Below are 23,313 nucleotides of genomic sequence, written 5' to 3' on the forward strand. Positions count from 1 at the left end.
AAAGGCTGCAGCCCTAACTGCACTTACCTGAGAGTAAGCCCTGCTGAATCAAATAGGACCTTACTTCTGAGTAGACTGTAGGACTGCAGCAAGAAACACAGTTGGGAATTAGGGCCTTCTGTTTTAAGTCTCATCCAGAGGAAAATGTAATATTGGAGATTAGGGAGAAAGGAATATGAATAGATTGGAGGGAGGGGGCTGAAGAGAGACCAGAAACCACAGGTAGCAAGACAAGGCACACTTTCTGGGGAGCATGTCTCACACACAGTTGCTTGGGGCAAGGACTGCAGAGGGACCATAGTTGGGTTGTGCGTGTGTGTTTTTCAGAAAAATGTAGAATTGGAAGGTTCCCTGCGGGTCATCTAGCCCAACCCCCTGCAACGCTTTTTAGCTTGCATTGATCTCAAAAACCTTCAGTGCCTTTTTTTTTAGTTGGATAGGCAGTTAACAGGTTTGTTTCACAAATAAGGGAGAAGGAGGGTTGCTGGCTTGGTTTGGTTTGCCTTTGTTCTAGTTTTTAGCATGTGCTTAGTACCATAGTTTCAGGCTGTGAGCCGCCCTGATATCTATGGGTGGAGGGCAGTAGTAGTAGTAGTAGTAGTAATGGTGATGGTGATGATGATGATATTTTTCGCAGGGCTTAGAGTGAGCACGTGATGGCCAGCTGCTGGAATGAATGGGGTCTGTGCTAAATGGTCTGGCTTGCTTTACAACCCCTAGGGACCTTGTTGGGGGGGGGAGGAGGAGGAGGAGGAGGAGGAGGAGGAGGAGGAGGAGGAGGAGGAGGAGGAGGAGGAGGAGGAGGAAGAAGAAGAAGAAGAAGAAGAAGAAGAAGAAGAAGAAGAAGAAGAAGAAGAAGAAGAAGAAGATGATTCCAGGGAGAGAAACCAGGGTAGCTGCTGCTGCTACTACTCATGGCTTGGGCTAGATGTAGCTGAACAGGACAGGGCTGCAGGTGCCTGCAGGCTAAAAGGGAAAAAAACCAAGGCAACTCTCCGCAGGAGCGGCTCCTATGAGCAAGACGTCCCTGCCTCTGTCTCGAGAGAGAATGAAGTGTGCCTCTAGGGGAGAAGTCAAACAGCTGCACTAGCAACTTTCTGTGAAAAGCAAACGCCAACACTCCACCCTAACCTGCCAAGGGAGACAAGGCAAACCCTTGATAAGTTCGAGGAGGGGGGCTGGGTTGGACCCAAGACTACCAATCTTGCCCAGTTACAGCGCCATAAAAAATGGCCACATGGTGATGGTGGGGGCAGTATATTTCTAGGTAGTCGAGTTGTGTCCCGCATATTGAGATCTCTGAAAGCAGGGGTGGCAACTTGAATAAATTTTTTTTGGGGGGGGGAATCGATCGCATGACCAGGTGCACAGACAACATTTGAATGGCAATGCCGATCAACTTTGGGAGTGCCGGCCCCTCAAATATTTTATTGGGGGCGGGGGCAAAGGGACCTAGGCCCCTAGAAGTTTGTTCTATGGCTTAAAGTAACGGCATATCTTGATGACAGGAGTTCAGCAGTGGAGGGGTAAGGGGGGGGAGTGTTTTGCAGCGCGGGTGAGTCATCCTCGCCCTCTAACTCCCACAGGAGGGACACATCCAATCAGGAGTACGAAGGGAGTACGAAAGGAGCTTTAAAGATTCCCCCCCCCCATGACCACGCTACCGTCCCAACCGTCCAGTTCCCAGCCTGACCCTGGGGCCCCTCACATCTCACTCGGCCGTCGGCAATTGCCTACGAACCCGAAACGTCCGCCAGCCTCGACGGGCAGGATAGCAGCAGCAGCAGCAGCAGCAGCAGCAGCAGGGCTCGGGAGAAGGCTCCTCCTCGCCGTGCGCCCCCGTTGCCTTCGCCCGCGGCTCCTTCTCGCACCAGCACTGCCGCCATCGCCCGCTCCTTCCGACACACTCTTCACCACTGATACCACGAACTACCGTAACTTTCGACGAGGCCCGAGGAAAGGAAAAGGGAGGGCAGAAGTTGCCGGAAAAGGGGCGGGAGCGGGAGACCGTCAAGCCGTGGACGCCTGGGGGAGGCCTCTGGGCTATGCGCAGAAGCGGTGCCTGCTCTGTTGGCGAGAGTCGCGAAGCGATTTCATGCTCTTTATTCAGCTCATAGTGGTGAGGAGGAATGAATGAATGTCCCCTCAAAGTATCTGCTTTATATACATTATTTACACAATGGGCTGCACATGATTGGCTAATTCCGGAATTCTACTGTAAGCCAATCAGGTTGTGGATTCACTTCTATCTGGAGCATGATTGGGTAGTTCCTGCCAACCAATCATACTGCTGCATTGTTCTAGGACCAATCAGACTGCTGCATTCTGAATCCTATTGTTCTAGGACCAATCAGACTGCTGCCTTTTGGATCCTATTGTTCTAGGACCAATCAGACTGCTGCAGTTTGGATCCTATTCAACTCAGTACATAACACCCCTCCCCTCTAAGTTCCAGTCCTGCCCGGGAGGTCGCATTCATAGTCCTCGAGGTACGCTGGCGGCCTACGTGTGTGTTGCGGCCTGGGGTGTTCCCTGGTCCGGGGTTCAGGTTCTGGCTCGTGTTCCAAGGATGCTGGCTGTGATGGGGCTATTTGGTCTGGCGCAACCGGCTCGCTCAGTCGTGGTTCTGGTTCCGGTGTCCTTTCGGCCTCGCAGGTCCTCTCTGTATTTACTGATTCTACCTCTCCTGCTGGCCCCTCGTGCTCTATGGGCCTCACTGCCCCTCTGTTCCCTTGGGACTCCTCTGACCTTTCCTCCTCCTGGTTTTCTCCCGGGAATCGTCGCCGTATCTGGTCGCAGTGGCGGCGCCAGCATTGCCCCCCATCTGTTAGCACCTCGTACGACACGGGGCCAGTGACCCTGGTGACTGTGGCGGGTACCCATGCTGGGCCTGCCCCAAAATTCTTTGCGTACACTGGGTCCTGGGCCTCGAAGGTCCGGGGGTTCCTGCCTTCCCCCACCACTACCTCATCCTGAGCTCTATCGGGGTGAAGGCGGTCCAATCTGATTGCAAAGCGCCGACCCATTAGTAGTTCAGCGGGGCTCCGGCCAGTTGTTGAGCTGGGGGTGCTGTGCTGTGCTAGAAGGAATGTGGCAAGGCGGTACTCCCAATCCCCTTGCGTCATGCGGCGAAGGGTGTCCTTGGTGGTCCGCACCATGCGTTCTGCTTGGCCATTGGTGGCAGGATGGAATGGCGCCGAACGGATGTGGCGGATGGCGTTCTGCGCTGTGAAGGTTTGGAATTCTCCTGACGTAAATGCAGTCCCGTTGTCTGAGACGAGAGTGTCAGGGAGCCCGTGGGTTGCAAACAGCCTGCGTAGTACCCGGATGGCTGCGGACGTAGAAGTGGACGGTACCAGTGCGACTTCCAGCCATTTGGTGTAGGAGTCCACCACTATGAAGAATGATTTCCCCTGAAAGGGGCCAGCAAAGTCCACATGCAGGCGTGACCATGGTGCTCGGGCGGACTCCCAGGACTGGAATGGGGCCCTTGGGGGATCTGGGCGGGATTCTTGGCAGGCCTGGCAGTGTTTGACCCAGGCCTCTATCTCTCCGTCGATCCCCGGCCACCACACATAACTCCTGGCAAGGGCCTTCATTCTTACTACCCCTGGGTGTGTCTCGTGTAGGGCTGTGAGGACCCTTTTGCGGAGGGGCTGGGGAACAACGACCCTGCTTCCCCATAACAGGCACCCCTTGTGGGCCGACAGTTCATGTTTGCGGGTTGTGTAGCCGGCGAATTCTGGCCCGGGGCTGCTGCTGGGCCATCCCCTCCACACCCAGTCCAGGACCCGGGAGATGACCCTATCTTTCTTGGAATGGTGTGCAACTTCTTGTGCCTGAATGGGGCGGTCGGGAAGCAGCTCCAGGCTCATAACCTCTTGTGCAGGTGCTGGGTCGGGGCCTGTTTCCGGTAGTGGTAGCCTGCTGAGGGCATCCGCATGGCCCATCGCCTTCCCCGGACGGTGAATCAGTGCATACTGGTAGCTGGCAAGGAAAATTGACCACCTGAGGACGCGAGGAGACAGCACTTGGGGGGTCTGCTTTTCAGGGGCAAATAAGCCAAGCAACGGCTTGTGGTCAGTCACCACGGTGAAGGGCCGCCCGTACAAGAAATCATGGAATTTTTTTACTCCCTTCACGATTGCCAGACCCTCCTTGTCGATTTGCGAGTAGTTCCGCTCGGTTGCGTTGAGTGTCTGGGAAAAGTATGCCACCGGTACCTCTCTTCCATCCGGGAGTTGGTGTCCCAGGACAGCGCCAATTCCATAGGGCGAGGCATCGCATGCTAGCACCACCGGCAGCCTCTCGTCGAAGTGTGCCAAGACCGAGTTTGAGACAAGCAAGTCCTTGACTGCCTGGAATGCGGCCTCCTGGCGCTGGCCCCACACCCAAGGGGCCCGCTTGTCCAGGAGTCTGTGTAGGGGCTCTGCTACCGCCGCCTTGTGGGGAAGGAAGGAATGGTAAAAGTTCAATAGTCCCAAGAAGGCCTGAAGTTCAGTCTTGTTCTTGGGCGCTGGGGCATCACAAATGGCCCGTACCTTGTCCCCAGTCGGGTGGACCCCTTCTGCGTCCACCATAAATCCCAGAAAGTCCACCTGAGGCACTCCTAGTAGACATTTTTCCCGCTTCACCTTGAGACCCGCCGTCTGGAAACGGTGCAGAACGGTGCGGAGGCGGTCCTCAAACTCCTCTGGTGTGGGCCCGGCAATCAACACATCATCGAAGAAGGGGGTGACGCCAGGAATCCCTTTAAGTAGAGAGTCCATTAGATTCTGGAATATGCCTGGTGCCACGCTGACACCGAATTGCAGCCGCTTTACCCTGAATGCTCCTCTCTGCGTCACAATCGTCTGTGCCTCTGCTGTGGCCTCATCTACTGGCAGCTGTTGATATGCTTGGGCCAAGTCCAGCTTGCCAAAAATTTTCAACCCAGCCAGGGTGGCAAGAACATGGCTGACCACTGGCACTGGGTATGCATGGGCCGTGAGGGCCTTGTTTATGGTACATTTGTAGTCTGCGCAGATGCGGACTGAACCATTAGGCTTGACGGGCGTGACGATTGGGGTTTCCCAGGGGGCATTAGGCACCGGCTCCAGCACTCCTTGCTCCACGAGCCGGTCCAATTCCTCGTCTATACGGGGTTTCAGGGCGAACGGGACCCGGCGGGCCTTGAGCCTGACCAGTCGTACTGCGGGGTCAAGCTGTAGAGCAATGGGGGGGCCCGTATACTGTCCCAATTTCCCATCGAAAACCCCCGGAAATTCCTTGCATACGGCGTCCACGTCCACTTGTAAGCTAGTGTGGTTCACCGCGGTGACGGCTAGCCCCAGTGGTCCAAACCATGCCAATCCCAGTAAGCTAATGTAGGGGCCCTTGACCACAAGCAAGTCCAGTTGCCGCGTCCGCCCTCGGTATTGCACCCTGAAGGTCCCCACCCCCATTGTGGGGACCTTACGTTTTTGGAAGTCCCGGAGGGTGAATGGGGCCGGCCTGAGTTTGGGACCCCCAGTAGGACACAGTTTCCTTAAGGTCCTTGCCGAGATTATGGATAGAGTTGAACCCATGTCAAGCTCCATGCGGCATGGGGCCCCCTCTATCTGTACGTCAACATAAATTTTCTCTACGTTGGGGTGGGGCAACTGGTATACCTGGAAGTCCGTGAGCTCTGTCGAGTTGCCTTGGTGCGTTGGGCCCCGGAACCTGGGGCTCTTGGATTGGTCATCTGATGCCTGGCGTCGGGTGGGCCGAGCCCGACACACCCGGGCGATGTGTCCCAATTTTCTGCACTGCCTGCACTCTGCGTTGCGGAAACGGCAGGTCCTCCTCTCGTGACTTTCTCCACAGCTTGCGCAGTTCCCTCCTTCTCGTCGAGGCAGCTGTGGTATGTGGGCTGCTTGAGTGCGCTGCTGTACTCGGTGCACCTCCTCCCTGTCAGATCCTGAGTCGTCGGTGAGGTCTTCGTGGTGGACCCTCGGTTGGGACAGCTGGCTCGGCCGTGCCTCTTGCGTCGACCTCTCGGCAGCTTCCGTTGCCAGGGCCTCCTCCAGAGCGACCTGGAACGTTAGGTCCTTCTTAGCGTAGAGGCGTCGTTGCAGCTTCTCATCCTTCAGGCCACCGACGAGGCGGTCACGAAGCATGTTCTCCAGCTCTGAGAAGTTGCAGAACCGGGCGGCTTGGCGGAGAGAGGTCACAAACCCAGTTATGGTTTCCCCAGGGGCTTGCCGCTTTGCATAGAAGGCATTTCGACGAGCCACCACTGAGGGCTGCGGCGAAAAGTGCCCCTTCAGCTGTTCCATTATTGTTTTGTATGGAACAGTAGCGACGTCTTCAGGCGCAAGGAGAGCCCGGGTGATTTCAAACGTCTCCTCTCCGCAGACGCTGAAGAATATCGCCCTCTTCTTGGCGTCTTCTTCGTCGGTGACCCCTTTGGCTTCTAGGAGGAAGGTGAAACGGGAGGCGTACGCTTCCCAGTCTCCAGATGCTGGGTTGAATGGCGAGAAGCTGTTGTCGGTTGCCATTCTGAGTTCCTTGTGTCCCGGAGCTGAAGCCTGGATACACGGTGCGAGGCAGCGGTGCGGCAGGTGGCGGTGCTGCGGTGCTGTGTGTGGCAGTCAGCTCAGCGGGATCCCACCCTCGTTGCCAGTGAAATATACTCAGAGTCGCGAAGTGATTTCATGCTCTTTATTCAGCTCATAGTGGTGAGGAGGAATGAATGAATGTCCCCTCAAAGTATCTGCTTTATATACATTATTTACACAATGGGCTGCACATGATTGGCTAATTCCGGAATTCTACTGTAAGCCAATCAGATTGTGGATTCACTTCTATCTGGAGCATGATTGGGTAGTTCCTGCCAACCAATCATACTGCTGCATTGTTCTAGGACCAATCAGACTGCTGCATTCTGAATCCTATTGTTCTAGGACCAATCAGACTGCTGCCTTTTGGATCCTATTGTTCTAGGACCAATCAGACTGCTGCAGTTTGGATCCTATTCAACTCAGTACATAACAGTTGGCGGCATATGTGCCAACTCCCTGGGGGACATGGGTCCCCAAGCACCCGCAAAACTCCCCATGAAGGAGCTGGGCACCCACAAATTTCGGTGCACGCTCCATGGCATCCACAACCCCCGGCACCTACGGTAGCCTAGGGAACAGCGTCCCAAGTTGCGCTTGAAGAAGTTGCGCCCAATCGAAAACAGCAACTGATCTTAAATACAAGAAACGAATTTTTCGTTTATTATATTTTAGAATAGAATAGAACCTACCTAAGTGACGCTGACATAAAACCCCCCACAAATGCACTAAGTATTACCCTCCCTCTCCACCCCACTTCTTCTTCCACAACCTTATTCAGAATATAACACTATTGTCTCACTTCAGATGTAAAAAAAAAAAAGTCTCTACAACCTGAAAAGAGATAGAATGCATGTACTTTCTTTAACCAAGAAAATCTTTCATAAAATTATTTAATAAAGGAGTCCCTGGGAATGTGTCATCAATGGGTCATCAATGGCTACCACATGAAGTTCACATCCCAGCTAACTTTGCTGCGCTGGCATAAAGTGTGATGAGTGGAGAAAGGGGGGGTTAGAATTAGATTTGGATTAAAGATGGGAGGTAGGTTCCAGAAAGTAGCCTATATGTAGTCCTATAGGTGTTTACTTGGGGCGTTTTGGACCATCTGGCTTAAGCACCTTTGTGGCGCTTGTGTTGGGTATAAATGTTGTCAGTGTTGTTCACAACATTCTGGATTTGGTGGGGTGTTGGGGTAGAGATATGGGTACTGGCACGTTCTGGCGCCAACATTGTGCTGGTTGTGCGTCAAAGTCTAGCCTGCTGAGTTGGCCATGCATGCCAACAACAACAACAGAGTTATTTATACCCTGCCCACCTGGCTGGGTTTCCCCAGCCACTCTGAGCAGCTCCCAACAGAAGGAAAAAGTGATAAAATATCAAACAATACAAACTTCCCTAAACAGTTACCAACTTTGGGACTTCAAAGCGCCAAATCACCTAGAGTTGGCTGCACCAGCCTATCAGGTAGGGATGCTAGGCCAATCCTGATAAGAATCTGGCCTTTGGAGCCAAAAAGGTTTTCTAGTCCACATTTAGAGAAAGCAGCTTTTCTGTCTCTGCTTGTTTTATTCAGCGTCTTACAGACTATCTGTAGTACAGTGGTACCTCAGGTCACCGCTTCAGATTACATAGGCTTCAGGTTACAGACTCCGCTAACCCAGAAATAGTACCGGTACCTCGGGTTAAGAACTTTGCTTCAGGATGAGAACAGAAATCGTGCGGTGGCGGCGCGGCAGCAGCGGGAGGCGCCATTAGGTAAAGTGGTGCTTCAGGTTAAGAACAGTTTCAGGTTAAGAACGGACTTCCGGAATGAATTAAGTACAGTACTTAACCCGAGGTACCACTGTATTGACTAAATGATTAAGATCTATAGCAGGAATGGTGAAATTCTGTTAATATCAGTATGTAAATCCCTTAACAACCTTAAAAAAAAATTAATTGCATTTTTAATACAGAAAACAAAAAAACACGCATCCCACACGCCCTTCCCTCCACCCCCCACCCCCGAGTTGTATAACTTTCATACCAATCACGACATGCAACTAAATACAGTATCTGGAGACTCCCCTTCCACAAGGGAAACCCTCGAGAAATTCGAGATGGTTACAGCACCATAAAAAATAGTGAACTGGGGGGGGGGAGGAGGCAGAAAGGGCAAAGTATATTTTTAGGTGGTCGAGTTGTGTCCCGCATGTTGAGATCTCTGAAAGCAGGGGTGGCAACTTGAATAAAATATTGGGGGGGGGTCGATCACATGACCAGGGGCACAGACACCATTTGAATGGCAATGCTGATCAACTTTGAGACTGTCGGCCCCTCAAATATTTTATTGGGGGAGGGGGCAAAGGGACCTCGGGCTCCTAGGAGTTTGTTCTATGGCTTAAAGAAACAGCATATCTTCATTGACAGGAGTCCAGCCGTGGAGGGGGAGGGGCAAGCGGCGGAGAGTTTTTTGCGCGGCGGGGGAGGCATCCTCGCCCTCTAACGCCGACAGGAGGGAAGCTTCCGATCAGGACTGCCCCCCCCCCCCCCGAAGGCGGGCAGGGTTTTTAAGAGCCCACGCCACAGGTTAAGAACGGACCTCTTTACTTTCTTAAACCAAGAAAATATTTAATAAAATTACTTTATAAAGGAGCCCCTGGCCTGGGAACGGATCATCGATTGCTTTGAAGAGGATGCACACACTTGTTTGGAACTTTCCAAGGGAGGTATCCTGAGGGAGCTATTTCCTTTTGATAGGTTTCCCAACCCCTTCACGTTTAGTGTACAATATCTTTTAAGCTAGCCTTTCCGCGTGTCTGCTTCATAGGATGATTCCCTGCCAACCCGTCTCTCCCCTTAGATTGTCTATCAAACCTACAGTATTTTGTTGCCTGGAATAAAGTGTGATGAGTGGGCAAAGAGAGGGGTTAGAATTAGATTTGGGTTCAAGAGTAGGGGTAGATTATGGAAAGTAGCCTATATAGGTGTTTGTATGGGGTAATTTGGAGCATCTAATTTGGCCAGTTAGTCCTGGGTCTCAGCTGGCATGGGAGATCTTGTTTAAGAACAGGCCATTCGCTCTGTCGTTTGTGATAGGCAATGGTCAGTGAGACGTGTTAAGCACCACTGTGATGCTAGTATTGGGCATAAGGTTTATAAGCAATGTTGTCAGTGTTGTTAACAACGTTATTGGTTTGTTGGGGTAGGGATATGGGTTTTGGCACACTCTGGCACCACCATTGTGCTGGTGGTGTGTGAGATTCTAGCCTGTTTGTGAATTGTTTTATTGAGATGGGGGGGGGTATTCTTTTAGTAGGTATGGGTTCCCCCCCTTTGTTTTCCTTTTCTTTTACCCACTGATTTTATTTGTTGCTTTTGTGTGGTGAAGAAAGAGACGGTGTGTTTGTCTATTTTTGTTTGTGCGGTGGTTCTTTTTGAAACACTTTATTGTCACTTGTGCAACTTGTATACAGTGAGATTACACGAGCACCCCCCACTCCGCTCTCTTAGTCTTAATTCCCCTCCTTTACTGACGCACACCCACCAAACCCAAAAGTCAGTTGCCCTGTTGTGATCTTTTCATTCAGCAGCCTAACAGCCCACGGATAGAAGCTGTTCTTTACCCTGTTGGTGGGACTAATCCTGCTTCTATGTCTTCTGCCTGAGGGCAGGAGATCAAGAAAGTGCCGGCCAGGGTGTGAACCATCCCTGAGAATTTTCCTCACTCTCCTGAGGCAACGTGCTATGGGTAGAGTCCTTGGGAGGGGGGCTGAGAGTGGAGGTTTTGGGGTGATTGGGGAGTGGAGAGGGTGAATTGTTGTCATCTGGGTTGGGATTGGGGTGGGACAGTCATCTTGAACAGTCATGTGGGCTCCTTTGCAACCAGCAATGGGGTCTGGGTAACCGCGGTTCTCTTCTTCAGTGGGGTTGCTCCATGACTGATCATCACACTTTTACAACATCTGTGCTGCTGAGTCTCAAACTTTGGGATTATTGAAATATACACAACAACAAAAACGATCAATTTGAGTTGTGCTATTCAAATTGGGTCTACTAGACCCATTTTTTAAAAAAGCAATGTGGACTTAAGTCACTTCTGTGGCCCCGAAGCTTATGCTTCATTAGTTTCATAGTAGAGCCATCCCTGTGCACACCTACATTGGAAGACACGCAGGAGAGTAACGCAGGAGTTTCTGCTTCCTTCTGAGAGAAGCACGGCAGCTTCAGGAACTGATTCCAGAGCCTTCCTTGTACACAGATCGCTTCTGTGTAATATATACCCAGATACATGCATCTATTAATTTTCACATTATCTTTTCATGTATCTTCGTGAGTGTGGGTCTTCATAACACATTTGGCTTAAAATGAAAAACAGCTCTCATCCTGTAAATACTTAAGCAAGATAGGAAGGTGACAGCGGGGAGGAAGAATCAATTGTGAGGCTCTTTGTTTCACTGCCTACCTTGAGAGCACAAAACCACCCCATGGAGGAGGTAAAGTGTCCAGGCTGGACCTCAGGGTTGGGTTTGGGATTTGGGTTTGGGATTGGGGGGGTCTCTATGGAGGGGCAGAGTAGGGGGGATAGTGGTAATGCTGGCAATATTAATGTCATGGGGGGACAGGTGAAAGGGAAGGGGGTCACCAGTCCATCCATTCAAGGTGATTTCCGGATACTTCATTCAGCTGATCACATGCCAGTTGTGTTGTTTTCCATACCGTATCAGAAAAGCGGCAGTGTGGCTAGGAAACAAAGAAATTTTCAACTGTAACATTTTAAACAGTTCTTAGCTTTCCCTTCGCAAACGTGGTCTCAAATGGCAGGTACAACGGCAGAGTGAACCTCCCCTCCCCCACCCCACAATAAAAAGGATCTGAAGTCAGAATGGCTCCCCCCCCCCTTTATTGAACGCTCAAAAAATACATAATTATATGTGCACTAAACATGGCCAGACGTAAATAAAAGAGAGAGAAACAGAACCCGTGTAGAAGGGAAAATAAAATAAATATAAACTGTATATTTTGCAAGGTTGTTATTGTCCTTCACCAGATCATAACCTGTTGCAATATTTGTAAGAATGGCTTTATGACTAACAACAATGGGGAGTGAAGTGTGGCGAGGTGACTAATCCTGGAAGCTTTGCTGATCTCTTTTAAGAAAAGGTTGGTTTGGGGTTTAATTCGTTTTGATTTGTTGGAAGCAGCTTAGAGAGGATGAGGGTCCCTGATTTTGCATGCCAAACCCCTGCACTGACTGTTGCCGGTCGTAATTCTACGACTGAGCTGGGACGTGAACCCAGATTTCCAGGCTAACATAGACTCTCACATGCGGATCTGTTATTTTTGGATAACAGATTGGCAAATTAAATTACAGGAAGTTGTGGAGATGGCTCAATTGACTAGCAAACTCAGAGGAAACTCAAAGCAAAAATTTGCGGGAAAATGGGATGGTTATAAAAGATATGTTCAAATATACAATAATAGTTTTGACTCCGTGCTAGCGTTTGAGTGACCAAGGAAGTAAAAGCAGGTGGATAACAATTAAGGATTTATTATGTTTTCTGAATGTATTGGAAAATTTATATAGAAAGGTTTATTCATGATAACGAATGGGCGTAGGGAAGGGAGAAAGGCACTTTTATTTATGGGGCTTGGGGTTAAGTGTGGTGCTTGTGCAACGGTGTGGGGGCTGAGGGGTCCATGTAGGGCCGGGTGCCCTTGAGGTCATCGCCTCAGACCCTCTGGTGACCGGCGGAAGGGGTGAAGAAGACATGCCCCCCCTTCCGTATCAGAAGCATTGTAAAAATGGATAAGGGGGGGGGGATGATTTGTTAAGAGATGTAAAAGCAATATAAAGTTAAGAAATGCATAAGAAGTGGTTAAAACGGTGGGTCATCAGAGGTGCTGATGGAAGTCCAAAAAGATCGTATAAGTGATAAGTTTTGTGGTACATTTTATAATTTATATGTTAAAATTAATAAAAAATATTATAAAAAAGGTGAACAACTTTGGTCGGCCCTTTGGTCGGCCCCCACGGCCCTTCATTTCATCCATCCTTTCCTCCCCATCTTATACTCACGACAACTCTATACACAGCAAGGTCGTCTGACACCTAAGGACTGGCCCAAGGTCACTCAGTGGCAGAGCAGGGATTTGAACCCTGTTTCCCTGGTCCTTATTTTGAAGGGGGGGGCTTCCTTGAGTTGTGTGTGAGAGAGAGAAGGAGAGCGTTAGGGAGACACTAAGAGAAATATATTGGAATTTAAATTTTGTTAAATAAGTCCCACCCAAGGGAAACAAGTTCTACTGAATCCACTGGAACTTTTTTCTATGTTGCCGTTGTCGGCATCCGTCTGTCTCGAGAGACAATGAAGTGACTTCCCCTCCGCCCCCCAAAAGTACCTGAAAGCAGAATGGCTTTTTTTCTCTCTATTGAAAGTTCAAAAAGTTCATAATGATATGTATGCTATACATGGTGTTATGTAAATAAAAGGGTGAAAAAGAAAAAGAGGAAATAGAACCTGCATAGACAGGGAAATAAATTGGGGGCGCCCCCAAAACTGTATACAGTAGTACCTCTGGTTACGTAACCCTCTGGTTACGTAAACTTTGGGATGTGAAAGGGCAAACCTGGAAGTATCTGACCAGGCTTCACCACGCACGCATGCGCAGAAGGTTGCGGAAACCTCAGGATCCGACCGGACCTCCGGAACGGATCCTGTCCACAACCAAAGGTACCACTGTATTTTGCAAGGTTGTTATTCTACTTTGTCAGATATTAACCTGTTACAATATTTGTAAGAATGTCTTTATGACTAACAACAATAGGAAGTGAAGTGTGGTGAGGTGACTAATCCTGGAAGCTCTTTTAAGAAAAGGTTGGTTTGGGTCTCAATTTGTTTTAATTTGTTGGAAGCATCTCGGTGTGGCTGGGGTAACTCAGTCAGATATGTGACTCTAATTTTGCATGCCAAACTCCTGCTCTGGCTGTTGCCAGTAGTAATTCTATGGCTTAGATTTCCAGACTGTGGGATGTAATCCACTCGGAGCAGTCAAGTACAGCATTCCTTGTAATGCTAGAGAAGACATGCGAGGGAAGGTTTGGTCCAGCCAGTCGAAACTTGTTCCTCCTGGCTGGAGCAGCCTTCCTTTTGCATGTGATAGGAGGTGGGCATGACTTCACCTGTCCAGGTAACAAAAGGACAAGTCATGCAGCACACTCTCTCTTTTTCACTTCCTTCTACGTTTGGCTAGCTTTGAGCTAGGATTGCCCTGCTAGCTTCTCAGCTAGCAGAGGCACTGGTATCATTCCTCCCTATGGGGTCGATCCACATGTACATATTTGTAACTAAGTCTGCCTTCAGGGATCACACTGTGCTCTGCCTGATGTAAGTAAATTTCTTTTATTGACTTTGAATAGAATTGTGGTGTCTTTATTCTTTTAAGAGGGAATCAAGGGAACTTATCAGGAGCATACAAATCAGTCTGACATTCTGACATTCAGTCTGACATTCAGTCAGACATGCTGAATTGTAAAAGAGTGAGAGGCTTACACAAGCCTGCAACCAGCTATCTGTTGTGCATGTAAAAAAGAGGGGACTGTAAACTCTGCTAAGTAAAGGAACTTGCTAGCACAAGTTAGGAAGGATATTAATAAACAATATATCCTCTCCTGCCACCCTGAACATTTGCACAGTGTGTGTGTGTGAGAGAAAGAGATTGTGATAGGGAGACACTAAGAAAAGGATATCAGAATTTAAATTTTGTTAAATAAGTCCCACCCAAGGGAAACAAGTTCTACTGAATCCACTGGAACTTTTTTCTATGTTGTTGTTGTTGTTCTCATCCATCTGTCTTGTGAGACAACGGCATGACCTCCCCTCAACCCCCCTAAAAAAACATAAATGAAGGCATAGTTGCTTTCTTTTTTCTTTATTGAAAGTTCAAAAAGTACATAATTATATGTGCACTAAACATGATGAGACATAAATATATATTTGGAATGATCGTCCCACAGGAACCTTCTGGTATGGAAAGATTAGCTGAAGGGCTGTGCCTAGGGTCTAGAAATAAAAAAAAAGATGTGTTAATTTAAAATAGGGGAAGAGTAGCTATCAAAAAATTTGGGAAGCATGATATAATAATACGATGCAAGAAATAATGTATTTTTGTTTTGTTGTAAACTACCCTAAGATCTGTACTCTTACATTACCATACATTAATATACAGGTGTGTATATTCTTACTATCTTATTACTTTTTTCTTTTTCATTTCAACTCTCTTTCTTTCTCACTCTATCTTTTAATAAATGAAATTCTTATAATAGAATATTATTATTTTTAATTTTTAAAAAAACCTATCCTGAGATTTTATGGAGACGTGTGGGTAGTAAATTCTATTATTATTAATAATGATAACTAAAAGGAACAAATGCAAAACAAAAAGAAATTAAAGCAAGCAGCCCTCTTCATCCTAACCTCTACCCCACCCCCACCCCACCCCCAGGGGTGAATCCATATGACAGTAACTTCAGAACCTTACCAGGTACGCTAAGGAAGACTTGATGCACACAAATCCTTTTCATATAAGTAGCAAATTGGTATTCTCCAGCAAGCTGTTTGCTGGTGTTCTTGATAATGAGGGCATTTTCCTGTACAGAGAAGTGTCCATCGTATGTGCTAGATAAGATATTCAGTTTTCCTTTAGTTATGGCTAATATGTCACCATTAGGTTCAGACAAGCTGCTGTTATGAAACAAAAGAATATTTGTATTTCTGGAAACATTGGCAAAGATAATCCCAGATGAACCTTCTGATATGGAGAAGTTACCAGAAGGGCAGTGTGTGGAACCTGGAAGAAAATGAGGGCAATCCATTAATAGAATTCTACCACCAACCAGACAGATTAGATCTCACATCTTGAGAGAGGCAGGATATAATTACACCATACAAAAAATGGCACCTTTGCAATTGCACATTTGGTAAAGGTCATATTGCACATTATTGTTGTTGTTGTTGTTGTTGTTGTTGTTGTTGTTGTTGCACTTGTTGACCAAAGTCCCTGAAGGCAGTTTGGAAACTTACTGGATCCCATCATCCTTTGGCCACAGACCATCCTCATGTGGACTCAACCTTACAGAATCCCAAAGATGCCAGGATTCCAAAACTCATTGGGACAGGACAGGAGTCACCAAGGCAGTGAACGTGGATACATGGAAGCCCTGAAGGGTTCCAGTGAGCAGGTTCCCTAGATTCTGGACCTTTTAAAAAAAAAGAAAAACCCTCTATCCCTCCTAGAAAGATGGTTATGCTGCTGGTAATGTCTAAGAGATTTCTGAGAAGCAAGAGTGGCTTCCTCGTGCATTTTTTCTGGTATTGAGTTATGCTTCATGTTGCTATTCGACAGTAACAACATCGGTGTGTGTGAGGGAGAGATGGCTATTATTGGGACGAGCAGGGCATAGTTAACGTCCCACGGTATGCATCCGTTTTTGGTGGGGTGGGGTTCTCTCTCTTTAATTTGGTGTTATGCCACACTTTTCACGGCAGCCACTTTTGTGTTAAGCCGTTGCCTGTGCATGACAGCCGCTCCAGAAGAGTCTAGCAGTGGAGGGGGCGGGCAAGTGGGGGAGAGTTTTCTGCGGCGCGGGGGAAGACATCCTCGCTCTCGTAGGAGGGAAGCTTCCGATCAGGACTACGAAGGGCGGGAGGGCTTTAAAGACGCCCCCCTCTGCCCACGCCACGGTCCCAACCGGACACTTCACAACCTGACCCCCACCCTGGGGCCCCTCACATCTCAATCGGCTACGAACCCGAACCGTCCGCCAGCGTCGACGGGCAGGACAGCAGCTGGGAAAGGAAGATACAGTAACAACGATATTATCGGTGAAACAATATGTTGATTTTAAGATACAGACAGGATACATTCAAGCGTATTGATACATCCAAGTCCATCGATACATTGATAGAGTGTTATTCGTCTTCCTTGGGGACATTTGTGCAGAGAGGTGGAAATAAAACTTTTATTTTGATGAAATCAGAAGCTGGAGTGCTGTTTTCCTTTATTTGAGAACTTTAATAAGAGGCTTGCGCTGGTAATTGGAGTCCCGCTGTTTCACGGGGCACCCTGCTGCTTGATTGACAGGGCTCTCTGTCTCTTCGTTTCAACGTTCCATTGCTAGCACCGTATGTGGAAATAAGCGTGTTTTGCAGACTCAGCTTCTCCGACCTTTATCATAAAGAATATCGTTTACTCTTTCGTGGGGTGTTGCGCACGTGTTGAGGCCGGGCTGCTCTATTTAAGTGAAACCCTAGTGTGAGGCAGAGGTGTGGTTTGTAATTTCTTATGACATGGCGATATACCTTTATGGGATTCGCTACATTTTGAAGGGAAATCCTCTGGGAGGTGTATAGAGGCGGGCGAAGAAGAAGACTGCAGGTGGGGAGTTGCGTTTGACGCAGGGAATATCTCCTAGCGCGCCTTTCAGAATAAATGCTCCTTTATTTTCATTGAACTGATACGTTCTTTGGGTAATGAACTACGCCTGCGCCCATCCAGTCAAAAAGCGCCAGGGAGAGTTGCATTTGAGAAATGAGCATAGCTGTCAACTTTTCCCTTTTCTTGCGAGGAATCCTATTCGGAATAAGGGAAAAAAGGGGAAACGTTGACAGCTATGGAAATGAACCAGTCTCTATGTTGTGCTTTGCTCACTGCCTGGCAGCAGGAAATCAGTTCCTTCCCTAACCGCTGGCTAACCCTTCCTAGCCCCTCCTGGGAAGGGGTGGACAAAAGCAGGAAATGTATCAGAGAAAGGAAAGTAAAACTGGAGTCCTTGAACTGTCGCAGTCGGATATTTGCAAGCAGAACTGGCTCTGGATTTCAGCAAGTATCTCCCTTGGTCTACCTGCCAGCTTGACCTGTTCGTGGTGCTGTTAAGCTGTGGGTGGGAAGACTGCCTCCTGGGGGGATTGCATCACACCTTTCTGGGACAGCAGCGGTCAAGAGAGAGCTTGATCGCTGGGGCCTCTTGTCCTGACAGACAATCCAGGCCAGTTTGGCGAATGAGGAACTTGTCCAACAAAACTGGAGAGGCTCAAAAGAAGAGAGAAAGCCCAGAGTGATCCAGAAGAGGCAGCCAGAGGGAGAAAGTGAAGAAGGGCACCAGACGCCACCCGGTGAAGTTCATGGGGATGATTCTGAGCAATGCTGTGCCACCAGGAAGACACACACACCCCTACCATTTCCTATCGCTGCATCCACTTGTCTGTCCAGGCTGGACCCAGCTTCAGCTCCTTGGTGGACAGGACTTGAGAGCTGCAAGGTGAGCAGGCATCAAAGACTCTCCGGAAAAGGATAAGCGAGGCAGGCTCCCTGACCTCCCCCATCTCGCAGATTCTCCTCCCTTCTCTAGGAGAAACTGGACAATACACTGTGGCAACCAGAACAGCGCAACGGATGCCAAGAAGGGGGACTCTGCTATTTGGAGGTAAGAGGGAGTTGATTGTGGGCTTGGCTCTTGAGCGCTTTTCTCAGGGTCCGTCGTCCTTCTCAAAATGCCAGCCCGTACCTTTTCTTTCTCTCATCTGCATTTCCGACAACTGCAGAAATAAGGGACAGTTGTGCATTGTAGAATAGAATAGAATCATAGAGTTGGAATAGACCACAAGGGCCATCGAGTCCAACCCCCTGCCAAACAGGAAACACCTGCAGCCACCGTGGAAGCCCTTTTAGGAAGATAGGGAGCCTCCTTATGACTATCCCAGACAGTTGGTTCCTCCAGCTCAGGACTAAGTACAGTGGTACCTCGGGTTAAGAACTTAATTCGTTCTGGGGGTCTGTTCTTAAACCGAAACTGTTCTTAACCTGAAGCACCACTTTAGCTAATGGGGCCTCCTGCTGCTGTAGCACCGCTGGAGCACAATTTCTGTTCTCATCCTGAAGCAAAGTTCTTAACCTGAAGCACTATTTCTGGGTTAGCGGAGTCTGTAACCTGAAGCGTATGTAACCTGAAGCGTATGTAACCCAACGTAGCCCTGTACAACCTCTATATTACGTTTTTTATAATGACAAAGAAAACAATTATTAATTATCTGTTATTAATATTATTATTAGCCACCCTCAGGGCTGGATTTAGGTTTGATGAGGTCCTAAGCTATTGAAGGTAATGGGGCCCTTTATATCTCCAGCTGTCCTTTGTCAACAACAAATTGTCGCTGTTTTTGTTGTTGAATATATGCTGTATGGTAATTTATGGAGCCGATAGGTATCTAAAGCCATTTGCACATAACAAAATATGGACATCATAGGAGCCTACACAACACAAAACACTGTTGCTGTATGTAGGTTTTATTTTATTTGTTTTTTATCTTATATTTTGGAAATGTACATCCAGGGGTTTTTTTTCCCTTTAATTTTTTTGGGCCCCCTAAGGGAGTGGAGCCCTAAGCTAGAGCTTCTTTTGCTTAAACAGTGGTACCTCGGGTTAAGAACTTAATTCATTCTGGAGGTCTGTTCTTAACCTGAAACTGTTCTTAACCTGAATCACCACTTTAGCTAATGGGGGCTCCCGCTGCCGCCACACCGCTGCTACGCGATTTCTGTTCTCATCCTTAGCAAAGTTCTTAACGCGAGGTACTATTTCTAGGTTAGTGGAGTCTGTAACCTGAAGCGTATGTAACCTGAAGGGTATGTAACCCAAGGTACCACTGTACGTAAATCTGGCACTGGTCACCCTTCACCAATAGATCCCAGGGCAGCTTACCACAAGTTAAAATTCTGTATTAAAAACAATTGAAACAAATTATGCAAAAAATGTTGTTAAAACGGAAAGGAGTTAAACTAACACAAGAGCTGTCAAAATTCTGGGAGGCTGGAGAGTTATAATGGAATGCTCTCAGTGGTGGGGTGCACATTTTTATGATTATTTATGTATGGTTACTTATTGATTTAATAAAATAATAATAATAATAATAATAAATTTTATTTATACCCCGCCCTTCCCGGTTCAAAAACCGGGCTCAGGGTGGCTAACAACAAATTTAAAACACTTTAAAACACTTAATTATAAAAGCAGCATAAAATACAGTATAAAAACATGAACAACAATGAAATTCAAAAATCAAATATCAATCAGATAATCCCCAGGGCTAGCTGGCTGAATTGGTCCTACTTGGGCCAGTGTGGAGGCCAGGGGAGAATTAGCTGTGGGGTCTCAGAGCGGGTAATCTTCATAAAAGGGGTGTGGGGGGGGAGGCAAGAGAAGGGAAATAAAATATCAGGCTGAATTCAAATTAGAGGCCAGGTGGAATAGCTCTGTCTTACAGGCCTGATGGAAGGAGGTTATATCCTGCAAGGCCCTAGTCTCATGGGACAGAGCATTCCACCAGGTCGGAGCCATCACTGAAAAGGCCCTGGCCCTGGTGGAGGATAGTCTGACTTCCTTAGGGCCTGGGACCTCTAAACTATGGTTATTCATGGACCTTAAGGTCCTCTGCAGGGCATACCAGGAGAGGCGGACCCCGTAGATACGAGGGCCCTAATAATAATGATGATGATGATGATGATGATGATGATGATAATGAAACTCAAAAAAGGAGGGGAGGGAAGTTGAGGGGGAAGTACAGTAGATTTGTAAAGACCTTGTTTTTCTGGCTAAAATGTTTGTAAAAGTTAGGGGGGAGAGACATTTTGGTGCATGTCCAGCCTCTGTTAGAGGAATTTGCTCACTTGGAGCTTCCTATGTTGTTGGCCTGCTTCACTGGCTCTTGCTGGATTAAAACATGACAGAGAGGTGAGGGACCATGCAGTTGTTTGGACACAAGAGCCACCTTGAACTCTAAAAATCCTCAGTTTAGAAGCTTGCTGGACCATCTCAAAACATCTATTGCAAAGGAAATGTCTGTCATTTTATTAATGTTAAATGCATTACTATTTCTTGTCAGCTTTTCCAATCCAAATAAAAATTCCAGGTCTCAACCTGGAGATAAAAAGGGGGGGGGGGATGCAAACATTGTGCAAAGCGAAGGGAATGTTATTTTCAGACTAATAATAATTTTATTATTTATACCCTGCCCATCAGGCTGGGTTTCCCTAGCCACTCTGGGTGGCTTACAACATATCTAAAAACATAATAAAAGCATCAATCCTTAAAAACTTCCCTAAACAGGGCTGCCTTCAGATGTCTTCTAAAATAGGATAGTTGTTTATTTCCTTGACATCTAATGCGAGGGCGTTCCACAGGGTGGATGCCACTACCGAGAAGGCCCTCTGCCTGGTTCCCTGCAACCTCACTTCTTGCAGTGAGGGAACCGCCAGAAGGCCCTCGGAGCTGGACCTCAGTGTCCGGGCAGAACAATGGGGGTGGAGATGCTCCTTCAGGTATACTGGACCAAGGCCGTTTAGGGCTTTAAAAGTCAGAGCCAACACTTTGATTTGTTCTCAGAAATGTACTGGGAGCCAGTGAAGATCCTTTAGGACCGGTGCTATAAGGTCCCAGCGGCCGCTCCCAGCCACCAGTCTAGCTGCTGCATTCTGAATTAGTTGCAGTTTCCGGGTCACCTTCAAAGGGAGCCTCCTGTAGAGCACATTGCAGTAGTCCAAGCAGGAGATAACCGGAGCATGCACCACTCTGGCGAGACAGTCTGCGGGCAGGTAGGGTCTCAGCCTGCATACCAGATGGAGCTGGTAGACAGATGCCCTGGACACAGAATTGACCTGTGCCTCCATGGAGAGCTGTGAGTTCAGAATGACTCCCAAGCTGCGCACCTGGTCCTTCAGGTCCTTTCTGTTGGGATGCATCTGGGGTTGTTGTTGTTTAGTCGTTTAGTCGTATCCGACTCTTCATGACCCCATGGACCAGAGCATGCCAGGCACTTCTGAGTTCCACTGCCTCCCGCAGTTTGGTCAAACTCATGCTGGTAGCTTCGAAGACACTATCCAACCATCTCGTCCATCACATCTGGGGAGACGGGGGCAATTGGCAGACCCCCAGCTGGCTCCAGCCCACTGGCCAGGAGCCGGGTGAACTCCAGTTCTTGGAACTGCATCAAAACTGCGACTCAGGCCTCAGGACTCAGACTGAGCACGCAAGCCAGCAGAGATAAGAACTCTTTGCAACGAAAGGGTGGACAGAGGCATATGTAAGCATATTTACAAGCATTTAATTCAGCATCAGGACAAAGGAAAAACATGTCCACTTCCCTTCATGTCCAAGCAAAAGCTATATACAACAGAAGTTCCCAGCAGGCTGTGCTGGAAGTCAACAGACATGTGACATACAACAACTCCACATGCCTGTTCTAAAGGTGGAGCGGAACAATAGCCTAACACTTTCTGTTTGAGTCAGTGTCTCATAGGAGCAGACTCTGCCAGAGTTGGCACAGGGTCTCCTCCAACGGGAGAGCGTGAGGCTTCCTTGCTTGGGGGAACTGAACTCAAATGCTGGGCTTTCAACAGAGCTGATGCCCTCGAACTGCTTCCCATCGTTTTGTGCAATTCACAAGAAAATAGACTTCAAGGCCACTTGGTTTTTTTAAAAATGGTACAGGCAGGAGGGCGTGTGAAGGTTTCTTGGGGGGAGGGTATCAGAGGATGTGCATTGCACATGGCCATCATCTTAAAAAGCATATGGCTAGAAAAATGAAAGGAGCAGTCCTTCAAGGCAGAAAGGCATTTGTTTCTGGGTTGCATTCATGAGGAAAAGAGTTCCCATTTTCTCTCCTGGGTGGGTCTGCGCTGCTTTCTTGCACCTCTGGTGACCCAGGAGGCAGAGTTCCATTTGCCAAGCCACCAGCAAGTTGAGCAATGTCGTTGTCTCTCCTTTTCCATTTCCAACATATATACACTGTGAAACAGAGCACCAAAAAGATGGCAAGCCCTACTGCGGCGTAAGCACAATCATGTCTGCGTCCTGAAACTGGAAAATAGAAAAAGTCAGTGGTCATACTTCTGACACCCTTTAAGTTCAGCTGTACCATGGAAATAGCTATGTGTGGCATTATTCCACCCCACCAAGAAGGCTAGATAGAACCAGACCTATGTGCCTTAAAATCATAGAACTGTAGAGTTGGAAGGGACCACGGGGGTCATCTAGTCCAACCTCGTGCAATGTAGGAGTCTTTTGCCCAACTTTAACCCATGACCCTGAGATCAAGAGTCTCATGCTCTACCAGCTGAGCTTTCAGCCATTATGGCAGGAGGCATAATAAATCTGTTTTAATGTCTACTGGTATGAGTCTATTATTTATTTTGTGTTGCCTGTATAGCATGCCTCTCCTTCAAAGGTTAGGTTTAGGTTTATATATCGCTTCCCATGACAACAGGCCCCCAAAGGATTTACAGCTAAAGCAAAAATACAATAAAAATACACAAACATATTACAAATAGGGCTGACTTCCCACCTTACCCTCTGAAGTAAGACAGATGCTGGTGCCAGGAGCAGGGCCAGATTTAGGTTTGAAGAGGCCCTAAGCTACTGAAGGTAATGGGGCCCTTTATATGTCCAGCTGTCCTTTGTCAACAACAAATTGTTGCTGTTTTTTTGTGTTGAATATATGCTATATGGTAATTTATGGACCTAATAGGTCCACACAACAAAAAAACACTCTTGCTATATGTAGGTTTTATTTTATTGGTTTTTTATCTTATATGTTGGAAATGTACATCCAGGTTCTTTTTCCTTTAAGTTTTTTTGGAGGCCCCCAAGTGAGTGGGGGGCATAAATCCGGCACTGGCCAGGAGTCTCAGTGGAATG

The 23,313-nt window shown here is 47.9% G+C and overlaps 2 protein-coding genes across 6 annotated transcripts in view; one reads left to right on the forward strand and one right to left on the reverse strand.

The window, feature by feature from the left end:
• Positions 1-23,313, reverse strand: part of LOC310756983 (uncharacterized protein) — a 55,698-nt gene that overhangs the window by 8,553 nt on the left and 23,832 nt on the right. The window contains exon 1 of one of the 5 annotated variants that reach the window (XM_083602014.1): positions 1,742-2,054. The exons of 3 other annotated variants lie outside the window; for them this stretch is intronic. In XM_083602014.1, coding sequence (XP_083458140.1) covers positions 1,742-1,886 — 145 coding nt within the window. In that variant the 5' untranslated portion in view covers positions 1,887-2,054. Of the gene's footprint in view, positions 1-1,741; positions 2,055-14,479; positions 14,627-23,313 lie in introns of those variants that run through there. One more of the 5 variants, XR_014545005.1, reaches the window with a different exon arrangement.
• Positions 17,298-23,313, forward strand: part of LOC310757220 (C-type lectin domain family 2 member D-like) — a 97,880-nt gene continuing 91,864 nt past the window's right edge. The window contains exon 1 of the mRNA XM_083602492.1: positions 17,298-18,048. Coding sequence (XP_083458618.1) covers positions 18,018-18,048 — 31 coding nt within the window. The 5' untranslated portion in view covers positions 17,298-18,017. The remainder of the gene's footprint in view (positions 18,049-23,313) is intronic.

Source organism: Podarcis filfolensis, assembly GCF_964270895.1.
Source record: "Podarcis filfolensis genome assembly, chromosome: 2".
Taxonomy (NCBI): Eukaryota; Metazoa; Chordata; class Lepidosauria; order Squamata; family Lacertidae; genus Podarcis; species Podarcis filfolensis.